Here is an 18652-nt window from a genome sequence, read left to right on the forward strand (position 1 = left end):
GGCTAGCTCGTGAAAATTTGGTCCAATCCATGATTAATTACATATGAAGTCTTGTCTGGTGCAACAGTCAACGCTTTAACTTGGCTACCGAGGAATATCTTGAACACTAAATTTAAGTTGCTGCACAAATTCAATGACATTCTTTTTCATACAAACAGAAGACCGCAAATAATTTCGGCTTTGGACACTTCTCCGTTTACAATAAAACTATTGTTTCCTTTTTTTTTTTTTTTTTTTTTTTTTTTTTCATATTCGTATGCAATGTTTAGTTTGCATCTGCCTTTCTAGTAGATGATGAAGACTCTGGAGATACAAATTCTTTTGATGATCTGAGTTTGTCGAGACGGGAGTCATTTGGTTCGTGAGTGGTAATATTGAGTTTCGCGTCATTCTCTGCAGCAACGCTATATGAGCTCCTCGAATCGAACCCAGATCTTCCATGCGAAACGTGCGTAGGCTAACCACAAAGTCATGAGGGAGCTCGGCATTTGATTCAAAGCTAGCAAAGTTTATTCCATGTCCACGGGTGGTCGAAGTGTTAATCTTTTCACTGAAGTACTAACTTTGATAACAAGAATTATTAAACCAATCCTAAAATGCTAACTGACCAGATAATTACATTAAATATCTTTTGGCCAGAAAAAGAAAAGAAAGGAGACCTGCTAGGCAATAAGTGGCTCAATTCAGCTGTAAGTGGAAACAATGCCAGGCTCAGTTCAGCTACCTTTTGGTTGAGATCCACGCTTTACAAGATGTGAGCCCTTTAAGGGACTTAATGATTCATAGTGGCATTATGTACAAATTATTTTAAGTGTTCTCCATTTACGGAAATAAAAACGTTATTCGAACTTGGAATTTTGACCTGACTTTCAATCAGTTTCACTACCCAGCTTTAATTTCCCTGGTTTTCCATTTTGTAGGAACCTTGTATATACATACAGATAAAGACCTGATTCACTCGATTCGAACTGTCGTAAGGACAAGTGTGTATCTGCTCTATTTGTTCTTCTAAGTTATAATGAAATGCAAAATAAAATAATTGTAAAAATAGTTTCTTTTATTGCAATAAATTACAATGAAGTTTTCTTTACGAGCGCCTCTTCGTCCATTGGTTCGATGACTGTTCCAAGCTTAGTGACAATGCTCGGGGCGATTAGCTTTCGATGGGCCGTTTCAGGAATCCACGTATTCCCCACGGGCGCCCGGATGCTCGCTTCGAAGTCCTTCACGCTCGTGAAAGGAAACGGCAGGTCATTCACCTGGAAAACAATGCGATTTAGTCAGTTACTTCTGCAACAATGTCATTTGCATGGGTGAAACAAAAAAGCATATCAAAACGTATAATCAAAATAAAATATCAAACAAATAACTATTTGTTGTTCATAATACAATGGCTAGCTTCTGTGGAAAATTTAAACCTGCATGGTTTAAATCATTATTCAGCATAATTTACATAGGGATGAAAAAATTTAGGTTGTTGCGCCCTTTTCTGACTCTTTCTCCCTGTTATTTCGTCAAATGAAATGAAATGTTTTTATTTCACGTCCCACGGTTATAAAGGAGACAGATAATTTACGAAACTGAATTATTGTGAAGGGAGCGGTGGAATGAGAATGTGGAACAAAACGGGAGAACCTAAAGAGAATCTAAGGACATGGTGCTGTCTCTGAGATAGAACTAGGGTTCCTCGTGATTTTCAATGCTACTCTTACATGTATTGTGCGATTTGGTGGAGCCTAGTTCTCATCATCTTTTCAAGTTTTCTTCAAACTTCTCCAAACAGTTCTCAACAACCTCCTTAAGGCATTCAATAAGCAAAAGCCCATGCCCCATTGATACGTACATCTCAGAGTTATAAGTTCGAAGTTCACGCAGGTCACAGTTGACTGCCAAGCTGACTTCAAAATCCATTCCATTTTCGTCTGCTCCACCATAAATAAGACGGTACAAAGCAAAATACAACAATATTTGAAAGAAAAAAGTCTAAAATTGAAAAAAAAAACGTTTGATGAATAAACGTAAAAACAAGGTGGAAGGACTGATACATTTTATTCCTGGCAATCTCTTCGGAAGATAAATTATAGCCTCTGAAATTAGGTGGCAGCACAAAGGATACAGTAAAGTAGGGTAATATCAGAAATGCCTTTGGTTATAAGGATGATAATTTCAAGTTAACCAGCAACAAGGTTTCTGATCTTTTAACTTTTATGTGTATGCTGATGACTATGGAATTTATTCTGTAGAAACAGCAGACTTGTTTATTAACGTAATTCCAAATACCCTGCAAATATGAAGCATTTTACATTACAGACAACTGACAATGATATATGGGAGGAAGTTGGTCGAAACCTATATTTAAAGATATCACCCTAGTAGGCTTAACGATAATCTTGAACACTCAGGATGGCCGTCCACAGGATTTGAATGCGGAAGCTCCCGAATGAGAAGAAAGAACACTAACCTTTATTTATCCCTGCTCGGAAAGACGTGAAGAAAACGTATCCAGGTAGGTGCAAGATGTAGATATTATAAACAATGGAAGATCTACATTTGGACCAGACTTTTGCACTTGCGACAAACATTATATAGGAATTACCAAAAGAAATATGAACACGAGGATTAGAAAACGCATAAGGAACGCGAAAAGACAGGACTCTCCAGACATCTTCAAAAAACATTGATAGGAAAGTATTTGAATCTTTCTTCATTAGAACACAAACACTCGAATGGAATTTGGATAGTGGGAACCTGGATCATCGGTCGAACAATCTAATAAATTAATTAACTAAAACGAATATAAGTACACGATAAGGCGAAAGTCCCGCACTACCCTTGTATTTTTGAAACGGCTTGAGGAAAGATGACGAAACTTTGAATGTGGGGAACTGAGGGTAGGGAAGCACCAGATTGTGTCATTTGGCATCTCTGTATGTCGCGGGTGATATTAACTTTGATTTAAACAAACAAACAAACGAAAACTTTTCCTGAGCGGAGAAAGAAGGGTAAAATGCTTCCAGTCATTCACAAAATCTCCGAAACTACTCGGTGTCGAACCTTGAAATTTTGCAAGTATCTTCTCCATAGAACAGTTTTACGAAATGTGATTCCTAAGCGAACAAATACATTTTGAAAGTATTTGCGATTCATTACATATTCGAAACAACTGGAAATATAAAAATTCCGTACAAATGTTTCCACTAAATACACAATTTATCGAAATGTGACCCAAAAGGAGAAGGGCTGTTGAATGTAGGAAAAGTATGAACTTGAAATTCATAGGCTAATGATACCACACAGTTTTAAGGAAAAGTACTCCCCACAGAAGAAAGGTGTTTTGAAGGATTTTTTGTCATTTAGCAATCTCTAAAATAGCTGGAATTACAAACTTGAAATTTTGTACAAGTTTTGTCATTGAATCCTAAGGAAAGGATAACACGGAGTTTAACGAAATGTGACCGCTAAGAAAAAAGGGGCCCTGTAACTTTGTCCGCCTTTCACCAGATATACGAAATAATCTGTGTAAGTAAATAAAATTTTGCACTCTTGACCATGCGTTTTCTGAAACTCAACACCTAAACGTTTTTTTACTCTAGGAAGTTGAAATTCTGTTCGAATATTGTCTGTATATCCTAAAGTGTGAGTAACACGGAGTTTAAATTATTTTCGTTCTGAGTGGTAGGTAGCTGGATTAAAAGGTTTTCTATTATTATTACGATTTCTTTTGAAGCGCTCAGCATACACGCACGAAATTTACTTAGTATACAGAATGTGAATATCTCATGCGAGAAATCGATTTGGCTAAGTTTCGAAGCTGCGACAAAACACTGAGGGAGAAGATATTTAGAATCAATTGTGTGAGGCTTTACGCAACTCCACTGAGATCAAACCCACATCAACAAGTATTTCGAAATCAGAAAAAAAAAATTTCATATATATTCCATAAATCCTGTTCTTCCCGTGCGAAGAACGGACATTCTGCTACAGATATTAAAGGACCTTATTTAAAACGAAATTTAATTCATTTGTTTCTACAAATGCGTTGTTAAACTTCCCATTTGAGAGACTCACCTGGTGTTGTTTTATCTTATTTGTCTTTTCTTCATAAATAATGACGTCGCCTTTGTTCTCATCTCGACGAGGCTTCTGCTCCACAACCTTCAACACGAACCTTTTCTTCTTCTTTTTCTTCTTGGAGGGGGCAATGTCCTTCCCACCCCACTCCCCCCAGCCAGGCAGCGTCAAGTCAATCGTCGCTTCCTTCGATTTGTTTACCTCAGACTCCTTTTCACTCCTGAAAAACACATCTCAATCAGCACTATACGAGACCAATAACTCATTTATATTTATGTCCTTTGCCAGCAGCCAGTCTGTGTGAGACAAAAAGTGAAATTTGAACTATTGCAGGATGTTCACCACTGGGATTTCCTGTATCAAAAGCGCACACGCTAACCACTGGACTAGTGAGAAGGACTCCCAGCTTCAAGTATGTGCGCGCACGTTTCGTTCAATTGTTGGTCAAAGTTGCATATAACCTGTATTAAACTTAATATATACAAGGAATGGACACAAATATGGAAACACCTGAAAAATTGAACATTACCTTATTAATACCGAGTAGGATCTTTGACACGGAACGGCCTGCATCGATGGGGAATGGAGAGATACAGATAGCACATGGTTGTCAAAGGGATATTGTACCATTCTTCCGCCAAGCAGATACAAGTTGTTGTAGAGACTACGGTGGTGGGTAGCGGGCTCGCACCTTCGTTTCCAAAACTGACCACAAGTGCTCAATGATATTGAGATCTGACAATCGTGGTCATGTCAGATGTAACACTTCACCTTCGTGCACATCAAACCAGTCCTGGACGATGTGAGCTATATGAACATGGACTCTGTCATCTCGAAACACGGCCTTATCATCTGGGAACAAAGTTTTCACCATGGGATGCAGCTGGTCACTCAAAATGGTTACGTATTCCTTGCCAGTGACATATCTATACAGGGTGATAATGGGTCCGGCAGAATACCGGATATGGCTACCCAAATCATCACTCCACACGTGAACTCGGCCAGCAGTTGGGAACAATGTAAAGGAAGACTCAACCGACCAGATGACAGTCTTCCACTGTTCCATTTTTATGGACGTTGCACCACGAACTCCGTATAGCAGCATGGTCAAAAGTCACTAGTGGTTTGGGAATTACAGATCTGGCAATAAATACCCTGCTTGTGGAGTTCTCTTCTGACGGTAACAGGGTTTCTAAGCACTGTATTCAGCTGAGCTGTGACTTTTGGCCCGTGGTGATCTCCTGCTTGGTCACAATCTTACCCAATGTGCGTCTGTCTCGGTCACGGAACACACGCTTGTGTCCACACTGGAGCTTCGCTGATGCGGTTTTTCCAGAATACTCGTACGCAGTCATGATCTTCGAGACTGTGGCCTTTGATACATCAAACATTACCGCTACTTTCGTCACGGAAGCTCCCACCATACGCGCACCCACGATTTGGCCTCTTTGAAACTTCGTTAGCTCAGGCACGATTCACGATAACCTGCATGAAGCGGGCGCTGAATTGTAACTGGCCCATCTGTTCGATTGGCCAGGTTGTATACCGGTGACCACAACGCCTACCATTAAGAAGTCTGAAATGGCTACCTCTTTTATACCAGGTATTTCCATATGTTTGTCCATCCCCTGTATATTTTGCAAGTATTAAAAAGAAAAATTAAGTTTTGTTTTATCGCATTTAATAAAAAAATAATTTTGGCTTCTAATGTGTAATTAAATTAATTACTTCTCTAAATGGGTAATGTTTAATAATTAAATTGCTTAATATACTAACATTCATAAACATATACTTAATTTTATAAGTTGTGCTTACGTTTATAACAAAGATACAAAATTTTCACAGCAGTAATTTTCTCTTAATAGCATTGCATTTAAGAAATTGACTATTTATTAGAAATGTTTTTATAATTCGAGTATTCAAGACATACTATTTTTTTATTTTTTCAATTTTTAAGATCTTTTATATTTGTTTCATAGTTTTAAATTTATTTTTTTTTTAAATTAAATATAGGGTCTATGGAAGATGGAAGGGTTAGCTCTCATTAAGGGCGCCCTTTATTCTCTTTAATTAATTAAAAGATTTTAACTTACTAAATTAAAACCCTATTCAATGTTTCCGTTGTATAGCTCAGGCAAAAGGTTTCACCTTATATAGCGAGGATCTTTATATAGATCCAGTATAGATAGGTGAAGTAAACATGAACCAATTCTCTTTCATATAGAATATAGATTTAATAACAGTAAGCTATCCTTAGTCTCCTAAATAAGACTACTTCAATCAGGGGGAATCGAACCCAGTACATTGAGTTCGAGATCAGAACAATTTACATGGTTCCTTAATAATGTAGTTGAGTTGAGTTGATTTTAACGTCCCTTGCAGCAGCGAGGCTATATGAGACGGGACCTACTGATTAACGTACTATTCGAACCAGATGAGCTTCCGCCAGATATCGAACCCGGGTCTCCCACGCTAAATGCTTAGCCATGGACGGGCTCACCGCACTAATGGGACCAGGAAAATTCTATATATTATCTTTCTCTTAAAATCTTCGTCCTAGGCCGAACACAGCTTACGATATTTAATTTAATATCTCTAATGTAACTACAAGTAAGGAGTCCTATATATATATATATATATATATATATATATATATATATATATATATATATATATATATATATATCAGTGTAATATCCACGTAAACACGAAAAAAACGCACCGTTAGATGTAAACATCCGCTTCCTTGAACTAAAAGGAAAGGAGATCTATTCCTATTTTATTTGTACTTACTAGATGCAAAATACAGAATGAACAGAAGTTTCCTCCACTCTCCCCTCACCTCTTTCTCTACTCTAGTCTTCGAGCGTTGAGCTAAAACTATTCCCTCTTGAGTGAAAATCACTCGGGTTTATATGAGAGAGAGATAGAAGAGAATGAGAAAAGGAAGAAATACAATATTCAATTTTCATATCAATAAACGAAGTGCACAAAGATATGAATACGGTAATTTGAGTTCACTCGCAGAAAATACTGTTGATTTTAATAAAGCATTTATAGGGTAGGTCATATTGATGGGACATATTTATATTTTGAATACTGCGAGCAGTAACAGTCATGAATATTTTTCATACAGCTTAACACCAAGAGTGACCGCCGCTGAAATTTCGTACGTTCTGGAGGCGTTCTTCAGAAGTGGAAGCTCCATCATCACAGCATAGCATAGGCATCACCTTTCAATTAACATTTTAAGAAACAAGTAGCACCATCCTGAAAGATCATACTACCTGCTGTTGACAACTTTCGTGAGACCTCGATCGTTGCGTAGTGAAATAAACATTTAACATGCGTCCAATGCCATAGACCAAAGTCCAAAGAAGTTAACTCGGTAACTATGTCGTGAAGTGCATATTCCATGTACCAGTGTGTGGCGAATCCTCAAAGAGGACTTATAACTGTATCCATACAAGCTACAGGTAGTGCACAAATTGTTCGACCAAATAAGTTTCAATGAACCACGTTCTGTGATTGGCTAATCAGCAAAAATGATGACTTAGTGCAACACCTCATCACGTCCGACGAACCTCATTTACACCTCAGTAATTATGTCTATAACTCTACCTCAACGGTTATGTCAATAAACGAAACTGTCGATTTTAGGCTAGACAAAATCCGTAACAGTTACATGAAATGCCATTGCATAGTGACAAGGTGTGCAGTGAGTCATGCCTATGTGATAGGTCCTTTTTTCTTTTTCTTTTTTTTTTTTTAAAAAAAAAAAAAAGAAGAATGAACCTAATGACATTGTTAGTCATCCTGGAGCGGTACAACAGAATGTTACGAACATTTTACATTCCCGAAACGAGACGGCTTGGCCTAAGGGACATATGGATGCAGCAGGTGGCGCCTGTCATACTGCGGTAATGTCAATGACAAATCTTCCCCAACACTTCTCGGGACCCCTAATCTCCAGATTCTGTGCGATCCATTGGCCACCCAGATACCACGATCTAATTCCACCGGACTATCTACTGTGGGGTTATGTAAAGGACAAGGTGTATATCACAAATCCCATTACCATCAATAAACTGAAGTACAGCATCCGAAGGGAGACAGCAGCCACCCCTGCCGAAGTCCTGCGACAAACTATGCTAAACATGATTGGGCCAAAGAGCGTTCTCGTCAAGGTGGTGCCCATCTAAGGGATTCAAACTAAACATAGTGCAAAACTCCCATCCTTTGGAAATGTGTTCAACATAACTAACTAACTCTATAGTCTATGGAACTAGGAGACTCAATGCCGCGTTCAGAAAAGCTCTCCATTGACTTCTATCCTTAGCCAACTTCATCCAATTTTCTACTTTGTATTCCTATTTCTGCGAGATCCATCTTAAATTGTCCTCCCATCTGCGTCTAGGTCTTCCTAATGTCGTTTTCCAATTGATCTTCCAGTTAAGACTTTGAAAGCGTTCTACTTTCTTCCATTCTGGCTACATCATCTGCCCACCTGAGCCTAGTAGACTTGATGATCCTAACAATGTTTGGTAAACCGTATAAATTATGTAGTTCCTCGCTCTTAGCTCCAAATATTTGCCTCAGAATTTTATTCTCAAATACTTTCAGTGTGCGTTCTTCCCTCAGAGCAAGCGACCATATTTCGCAACCGTACACCACAACAAATATGTTAATCGTTTCATATATTTTAAGCTTTAAATTCGTCGACAGAATTCGTGAAGACAAAATATTCTGAGATGAATAATAAAATGAGTTCCCTGCTTTCAGTCTACATTTAATTTCTTCGTGAATATCGTTTTGGTCTGTTATACTGATCATAGATATTTGAAAGCATCTACTTTGTCGAAAGTATTGTTTGATATTTTGATGTATCCATAATTGCAGTATTACGATCCTGGCGAGTTTCCATGTATTTTCTTTTCTCTGCATTTACTTCTAAACCCCTATTGTTCTCCTATCATTCCCTATCAGATTTACATTATTAGCACACGCCGTAACCTGGTGAATACAATTCACTTCTAAACCCCTATTATTCTCCTATCATTCCCTATCAGATTTACATTATTAGCACACGCCGTAACCTGGTGAATACAATTCACTTCTAGGTTCTGGTTGCTATCTTTGATTTTCCTTATAGCGTATTTCAGGACAAAGTTGAATAATAATGGTGACAACGCATCTTTTTGTTTCAGGCCATTCTCGACGTGAAAGCTCGTGGACAAATATTTTCCTACCCGGACTTTACTTTGGGTTTCATTTAAACTCATCCTAATTAATCTACGTAGTTTTTTCGGTATTCCAAATTCTGTACGAATGTTGTACAATGTTTCTATCCTAACCGTGTCGTAGGCCTTTCTAAAATCAATAAATATCGTGATTGATGTACCGAAGTGTTGTATTCCCACTTCTTTCCGAGTATTTGTCGAATGGTAAATATTTGGTCGATAGTTGATCGTTTTCGTCTAAATCCGCACTGATAATCTCCAACAATTTCATCTGCGTATGGGGTCAGTCTTGTTAATGGAATATTTGAGAGGATTTTATAGGATGTTGACAGAAGAGAAATACCTCGATAATTATTACAGTCAGTTTTGTCGCCTTTCTTGTGAACTGGAACAATGATTGATTTCTTCCACTCGAGGTAATTCCTCCTTGTTCCAGATAAGGAGAATGAGTTTGTGTATTCCACAATTTCTCCCTCACCGGTAAAATGAACTCATCCAGTATTTCATCTACACTCGAAGATTTGTGTTTCTTTAATTCCTTTATAGTAATTTCTGTTTGTGTTCGCTTAGGTTCTGGAACATACGATTCTAGTCTGATCCACATAGTTGGTAATAAATGTGTTCAACGTGTTCCACAAATGCATCTTAAAGTGTCCCATTAATGTGGTCCACTGTTTCCTGAGTTTGTAATGTGTGAGAAAAGATCTTCTAGATGGTTTGAGATACGAGAAAATTTCACTATGAAGTCCACATGATTTATGACATGAGCCATTCCATATGAAATCAACCAAATTTTCAGAAAAAAAAAATCGTCTCAGAATTTGATAAAACTTAGTGTACATGTAGGCCCCTATGAGAGATGATAATGCACCAAATTTAAGCCCCATACCTCCTGTAGTTTCAGATACAGGATGGTGAAAAACTGGACAAATTTGATATTTTTTTTAACCTTGTTAGCTTCAATTTGTCATATCTCTCGTAAATATTGAGCCAGAGAGAAAAATAATATACCATTGTGAAGAAGAAAGAATAGGCTACAAGATATATCGGGAACATTTATTTGAAAATCAAATATCATTTTCGGCGAAATCCTGGGAAAAATTTGGATCAGTAATGTCTCAGAAAGTAGCAACCTGATTACCTTGAAACTGGGTACCAAGGTAGTCCCATATGTCCGGCATAGTGTGCCAAATGTCAACTTGGGCTTGGAGTCAACAATGATTTTCGTATGATCATGTCGGGAGAGACACCTGGGGTGGCAATGTGGCAACTTGTGAATTTATCAATACTGGTGAAGTAGGGTGTAACTGGCCTAGCAGTAATGTTTTTTCCGGTACAATCTGTAATTCAGTAATCCTGTGGGGATCTCTGGAACATTCCATTATCAATCCTTAGATTAAATTATATTAGAAAAAATCGGTGCAAATCCTGAAAGACAAGTTTCTCAATGTGTCAAAAATGTATTACTTCTCTGATGGAGCTGCATCTCAATACAAGAAGCGGAAAAACTTCATTAATATCTGTATGTATTCCCAAGACTTTGGTGTGTCATGTGAATGGCATTTCTTTGTAACCTCACATGGCACGGGTGTGTGTGATGGTATTGGAGGTGCACTGAAAAGAAATGCTTGAAAAGCAAGCCTTCAAAGATAAGATCATGACTCCATGCCAATTGTACAACTGGGCCAGGAATGACAGCAAGGATTCTAAAATAGTGTATGTGTACTGCACAGAGGGGGAACATGAAGAGGAAGCTACCTTCCTAAAGGACAGACTAGATGCAGCTAGACAGATTCCTGGAATCCGTAAATTTTATTCTGTGGTTCCTGTGTCTCAAAGAAAGGTCGCAATGAGGCAATATTCTTGTAAACCAGACTTTAAGGAAGAGTTAGTAATTGCAGCAGATGGCTCACAAGCTGGCATTACCATTGACAGAATCAGGGGGCTTGGTTACTTGCACCTTTGATGGCTTCTGGTGGCTTGCTTGTGTACTGCAATTCAAGGACACATGAAGCAGCAAAGTTGTGTTTTCTGAGACTTCATGGACCAGCACCTTCCTTTGTATATCCAGATATACCAGATATGCTCTCACTGCCGGCTTGTGACGTGATATCTCTTGTTGATCCCATAACTGCAACTGGCCGTACAGTGCATACACGCTCAGCAACAAAGAGATGGAAGAAGCCAGTCGAGTGCTTCAATACGGGCGCCACTGACAATTGATCACTTCCAGCAGGTCAGTAATAGCTAAATATTTCTTACACCTTACTTCATCACTATTGACAAATTGGCATACCAAGTCTCTCTCCCTACATCATTGTAGACTCTAGGCCCAAGTTGACATTTGGCACACTATGCCGGACATACGAAGTTAACTTGGTATCCACTTTCAAGGAAATCAAATGACCACTTTCTGAGATATCACTGATCCAAAATTCTCCCAGGATTTAGCGGAAAATATCTGATTTTCAATAAATGTTCCTGACATATCTTGTGGCCTATTCTTTCGTCTTCAAAATTGTATATTCTTTCTAGCTCAATATTTACGGGAGATATGACCAATTGAAGCTAATAAGATTCTGCAAAATATATAAAATTTATCCATTTTTTTTTAAACCCTATACTCTGAAACTACAGGGGCTACAATTTGGTGCATGATCATCTCTCATAGGGGCATACATGTACGCCAAGTTTCATCGAAATTTGACACCATGAGATTTTGGGCTTGGTTGATTCCACATGGAATCACCCACATTTTTGCTCTTAAATTTGTTTATTAATTTATTTTAGTTTAAACCAATCTTTTTTATAAACACCTGAAGCAGCCAACCCTGACAATTATACATCCATAAAGTACATATTATGCATTCACTACAGAGATATTCGGAAACTGAAACAATATATATTTGCTGTATCATAGGCCAAAAATGGACTACCAACTCTCATCCTTTGCAAGTTTATATTTTACTAACATTCTCGAATATAACTTTACATTCTCTAAATCCATCCAAAGAGAGAAGATGGAATTATCAAGGACTGGCTGGCCATTTTATAAGAGTTAAAAACATTACTTGATTAACCCTCTCACAGCCTTCCCGCCAGGAAAGCAACATACACATAATCTAATTTTGAAAAAGAAAGTATCTTTACCTGAATTCTGCTTGTACGTCGTCATCTGCAAAAGCCTCGGCGATCGTCTGTTTTATCTGGGCTTCGTCGTCATCTTCGTCATCCAAATCATCCCCAACAGCCATAGCGTCCGGAAGCTGGGTCTTCAGATGCTTCGTCTTCACAGCCACAAACTTCTTTGGGTCAATTGTCGCCTCCTCCATGCGAGACGGCTCCTGACGCTTCGGTTGCTTCACTTCTTCGTCAGCGGGTAGGCTTTGCTCAAACTTCTCCGCTGATACTACTTCTTCATCTTCAATAGGATGTTCTTCATCATCACTATCATCATCTTTGCTTAGACTCGCTTTCAGCTGGTTCAACTTCTCGCTAACAGAATGGGAAAGTTTCTCGTCAACTGTCTCAAATAAATGGTCCATATCCACATCCACACCAGCATCCACATCTACATTTTCCACATTCTCCCTTTTGCTTTCACTATCTCCACTTTTACTTTTGGATTTCTTTTTCTTTCTTTCCTTCTTACTGGCTTCATTTGACGTCCTCTTCACTTTCACCCACTTTCCTGGCTCCTCTTGTTCAACGTCGTTTACGCCACCATCAACTACCTCTGTGTCGTTTACGTCACCATCAACTACCTCTGCGTCGTTTACGTCATCAACTACCTCTGCGTCGTTTACGTCATCAACTACCTCTGCGTCGTTTACGTCACTATCAACTACCTCTGCGTCGTTTACGTCAGCGGCCTCTGCATTTTTTTGTTGCCAGTATTTGCGGTAGCCAGACACAAACTTTTCCACTTCTGACGAAGGCTTCACCATCCACGGGTTGGTGTCTCCCTCAACCTTTTCCTCTGCTTCTGCCTCCTCCATTGGCTCCTCGTCGCTACTGTCCTCTGTCGCCTGCAACTTCTGCGTCAACTCTCGACTCACAGACAGCTGCTCAGCCAACGCTTTCCGGCTCTAAAACACACAGAAATACTACGTTACTTAATATATAGAACAAAACAATTTAGTCCTTGGGAAGTCGATGAGCTAACGCGATCGTCGTTGTCTCATAAGTATGTTGCTGTTCTGACATTTTAAGACTTATTTCATTATTTGCATACACGAGACAAGCTGAATCTACGTTATACAAAGTATTCTAAAGCAAGAGTCGTGACAGTTCAATAAGATAGATGCAGACCAAGTGCTGCCCTTTGTCATATTTTTCAAGAAATCCAAGTCAAATTCCTGTCACACAAAATACGAAGACAAAGAAGCCCAAAAGGCCGGAGTGAAAAAAAATGACAGAAGTCCTCTTACAATCTCACAAGAAAAGGACATGAACCTGTCATCCGGACATCCGAATCATGGAATAGATATGAGGGAAAAGCCTGTATACCAATACATGCTTTCCCCCATGCCTATTCTGTCTATCAATACAAAACTTAGTACACACATTTCTCATCTCCTATAGTATTTTTCAAGATACATGTGGATTGTGTGCTTTTACCCGGGAGCACTGCAGAGAGGTCCAAAATTGATATGAGAGATTTCAGGAGGGAATTTCCCCGACATTCTCCCAATTTTCCCTGTTCAAGTACGTTAGGAGCCCCAATATATAGAACCTCTGGAAAGCTTGTTTCATGCTGAAGAGAATAAAGAATATATAATGACTTTCCAATGAACAGTGTTGATGTAATAGCTATTTCACTGCGAGTCTACGATTTTCTTTATTCTAACAGGGTTAATGGTCCCCACCGATTTACTCCGTTGACCTAATTTTTTGTGCACGAACATATCTTTGTTGTGTTTATAGAATGGACTAGGTTTGATTCGGATGTTCGCATGACAGGCTCATGTCCTTTCCTTGTCAGAACATCTCTAAAATGCGACAGTTTGAGACTTTTTGTTTTGATAACTCCCGATCACAGACATTTCCAATGTTCACATTTACATCAAGTTTTAAAGCCTAACTCCAAATCAGTTTTCACAAATTACGTTTGCAATTGAAAACACTAGACTATCAAAGAATACCACGTGGTATGAGATGCTTGTCTCATCGAGATAGCATGAAAATAAAGAAAAAAGTTAATAATGGTATTACAGATGGTGATCAGAAAAATAGAAACACTTGAACGAAATTGCAACTTACCTGATTAATATGGTGTCGGGCCACCTTTCGCCTTCAGAACAGCCTTGATGCGACGTGGGATGGAGGTATACAGGTCGTGAATGGTAGCAAGTGGAATTTTACACCATTCCTCGTGCAGGGCATCGGCCAGTTCTGTGAAAGAGGATGGAGGTGGAAATCGTCACCAGAGTTGTGTTTCCAAGACGGACCACAGATGTTCAATCATGTTGAGATCTGGAGATTGGGCGGGCCAGGGGAGGTGTTGAACTTCATCCCAATGTTCCTCAAACCACGCTGCAACAACGCCAGCAGTGTGAATGGGTGCATTATCATCCTAGAAGATGGCGTCATTGTCCGGGCACAACATCCGGACCATAGGATGCAAGTGGTCTCCTAAAATTGCGACATAATCGTTGGCAGTGATTCGTCCGCTAAGTGTGACAGAATGAAAACCATGATATGGCGGCCCACAGCATCACCGAGCCGCCGCCATGTTTCACAGTTGGGCGGAGACACTGCAGATCATAAGCTTCTTTGGGCGTTCTCCACACATAAACACGGCCCGTGGTTGGGAATAGGATGAAGGATGACTCATCCGACCATATCACACGTTTCCAGTCCTCAACGGTCCAAGTTGCATGGTCGCGGCACCATTTGTAGCGTGCAAAAGCGTTTTGGTCCCTGATGAGCGGTTTGGCCCGTGCAATACGACCCCGTAAGTTCATGTCATGTAATTCGCGGCGGACTGTGATTGTCGAAACAGGGTGGGGGAGGTGCTGATTGAATTCCTCCGTCACTTGCTCCGCAGTGGCACGACGGTTCTGCGTGACAATGCGCTTTAATACCCGGCGTGACCTGTCACTCATGATTTTCTTCCGCCCACTGTTCCGCTTCCCCGATGTGGTTTTCCCGTATGTTGTGTAGGCCGTCATCACCTCCGACAATGTCCCACGCGACATACCTAACACAGTAGCCACTGCCGTCACCCTCACTCCACATAACCGCGCACCAACAATTTGCCCTATTTGAAAATCTGAGAGGTCTCCCATTTTGCACTACCTCCGTCTGCTGCAGCCACTGGACACTGCTGTTCCACTGCGCCTGACGTAGTATGGAGACCGACCTAACACACCACCACCAGCGGTCCGGCGCTGCGGGCGCCACGACACCACTGCCAACCCATATATCTGATGTGTTGCCAACTACAGGTGTTTCCATTTTTCTGATCACCAACTGTACATGCGTAATCGTTACGGCAAATATTCTCTTGGTCAATACTCAGTCAACGTACTTATAAAATAATAGCCTACTGCACCAAAGGTATAATCTCTTCATTCAGCACAAGAGAAATGATGTACAATATCAAAGTGCTTAATGGATCTTTTAATGTCACGAACCTGTGGTTACAATGTATTTAAGAACTATAAAGAAGTTAGAGTCCATGTCACACGAAGACGAAAGTATATCCTTGACAAAGGGCTGTAGCCCGTCTTTCGCCTCAACTGTAATCTCATTACTTTTTGTGGAGTTACGTAAAACAAGTTTACTTCAATCATCTACCAACTTTACAGGTTCTGCAGCACAACACTGAATATACTATTAATAACTTAATCACGTCTCGCTTTGTAGAAAAAGCGTTCCGTAACTTGAGATGTCTACGAAGATGGGAAACAGTTTCAACTCTATTGTAACTAACTGATGTCTACTGTATGCAACCAAGTAAATATATATCTATTTTTAATTACTGTAATCCATGAAGGGCTTTAATTTCTACGGGAGTTTTTTAACCCATTGAGTTAGTTTCTATATGGACTAAAAGACTGTAGCGTGTGTGCTAAAGTTAATTATGAATATGATCTACCATTAGCGCACAAATTGATGCCTATTCTTAGCACGTGACAAAATATTTGTGCTCTTTTGAGTGGAATATTTCTCACCTCTCATGGTACACAATGGTTGGCTGGATGACAAAACATGATTCTGAGAGAAAATTCGTGTGCACCATGCTGGTAATAAATAAATAAACAAACAATAATACAATTCTTAACATCTTTTCTTTCTGCATACTGAAATTCTGAACTGAATACAAATTTTTCACTCACCTCATGGTCATACTTGGCCCGTATGGCTTGGTTTTTGGCCCATTTTCCAGTGTTCCTATGTCGAAGTGAGACTCTCTCCAAGGCTCTCGTCCGCTCGATCTCTTCCAGCCTCTGAAGAGCCGCTTCTGGATCTGTCTTCTGTAAAGATTCAAACTCGGACAGCTGCTTTCGAAGCTTCTCCCGACGCATTATTCGATGGTATCTAATGAGAGGAACAAAATATACTAACGTTCTCTTCCCGTGACAACAATTCAATTTAAACATATTCCATAATATTAGTATTAGTGAAAAGTAATATTAGTTGAATTATTTATTGCTATTTTCATAATTGTACTGCTTCTACATCTACTGAGTGATAGGAAAACAAACGAACATAAAAACAGATGTTCTTGGCATTTATATTTCTCTTCACTAGTTCAACAATCGATAGAAATATCCATGATTGTCTATATATTCATTATATACTATACACGGTGTTACAAAAAAATGTGTCATAATATTTTGGAAACAGATTCCTCACATAAAAATAAGAAGAAAAAAAGTTCAAAATGGCTTATGCTCAAAAGTGGATAATTTTGGAGTTATAGGGTGCCGAAAATGTGAAACAAGTGAACTTTAAAAGTTCATAGGTCCACTACTATGAGACCTATCGTAGTCGGGTCAAGACATCACTGATGAACTAGTGTGTGAACTATCCAAATATCCATGTTTAAGAATGCTCCAGTGCTTACATACCAATTTTTTAGAGAAGTAAGTGAAGAGTGATCAAATACTCCCAACCAGACTCTAACAATGATTATGCAAACACCGGAGGTTCTAAAAGATGGATATTTAAATAGTTCACATACTAGTTCCTTAGCAATATCTTGACCTGACTACGGTCCTATAGTAGTGGAACTATGGACCTTTTAAAGTTAATTTTTTCACGTTTTCGGCACCCTATAACTAGGAAACTATGCACTTCCGACCACAGGTCCACATGGACTTTTTTCTTATTTTAATGAGAGGAATCTATAGACAAAATATTGTCACCAACTTTTGTAACACCCTGTATATAATGAATAATCAGGATAATTACAACGCTAAGAACTACAGTATGAGCCCTTTCCCTAACTCAAATTATATGCTTAAAACAAACGTAACACTCAAAACACTACCTCCTAACTAATGAAGTATTTTGAAAAGTAATCTGTAATTAGTTTTATTTAATGTTGTAATCGTTTTAATCGAAATCTCTATTCCAGAATATATACACAACACAGGAGTCACCAGATCAACGTACCTTTTGCTCTTAATTTTGTTCTCTCTCCAAGCCTTCGATTCCCTGTACGACTGCTGCGCTCGAAGCCGGGCCATTTCTCTCCGCTGAGCAATCAACTCCCGAAGATTTAGACGGTGGCGTTGGGTTCCGGAATCCTGTGGATATAATATTCAAACAAAATAGTTAGTTCTGTTGCCTAAACTACAATGAACTGTCATAAATGTAAGTTATCACGTGGAAAACCCATACACACAGCATCTATCTAAACTAGGACTCGCGTTTATGTAGACCTGAAATAAATGCTTCAGCATTACGCAAACGAAGGGAACTCAATTCAACCGCGCAGTAGAAAGTCATGGAATGAAAACAGGAATAACTACAACGAAGGTAGTTCATATTGGGAAACCACTCTTCAATTATTTTGCGGTGAGTTGGCCAACTAATTGCGATGTTTATAAGTGATGGCAGTGTTGCCAGGGAAACTGCTTTTACATGGAATTTCTTGCATGTGCATGAGTTTTACAACAAAACAAAAAGGATACGTTAACCTCATCAAATTTGTGTAGCAGCAGTAATATCTATACTTTTAAGTCGTTTTATGTAGAATATGTATAACTGTTTAATATGGAATCAAACATTAAAGCATCCAGAGGCCTATTAACTTAATTGTGCTGTATGAAAGAACACTTTCAAAATAATTCATATTAACATGTCTACAGTACAGGATTTATCTTCTC

At 39.0% G+C, this 18652-nt stretch overlaps 1 protein-coding gene across 1 annotated transcript in view; it reads right to left on the reverse strand.

Moving 5' to 3' along the window:
* Nucleotides 1-1036: 1036 nt before the first annotated feature.
* Nucleotides 1037-18652, reverse strand: part of LOC145663228 (U3 small nucleolar RNA-associated protein 14 homolog A) — a 49868-nt gene continuing 32252 nt past the window's right edge. Inside the window, exons 6-10 of the mRNA XM_081729596.1 lie at nucleotides 17937-18070; nucleotides 16655-16856; nucleotides 12462-13399; nucleotides 4069-4291; nucleotides 1037-1259 (exon numbers count right to left, since the gene is read on the reverse strand). Coding sequence (XP_081585722.1) covers nucleotides 1071-1259; nucleotides 4069-4291; nucleotides 12462-13399; nucleotides 16655-16856; nucleotides 17937-18070 — 1686 coding nt within the window. The 3' untranslated portion in view covers nucleotides 1037-1070. The remainder of the gene's footprint in view (nucleotides 1260-4068; nucleotides 4292-12461; nucleotides 13400-16654; nucleotides 16857-17936; nucleotides 18071-18652) is intronic.

This window comes from Thermobia domestica, chromosome 10 (assembly GCF_964235325.1).
Source record: "Thermobia domestica chromosome 10, izTheDome1.hap1.1, whole genome shotgun sequence".
Taxonomy (NCBI): domain Eukaryota; kingdom Metazoa; phylum Arthropoda; class Insecta; order Zygentoma; family Lepismatidae; genus Thermobia; species Thermobia domestica.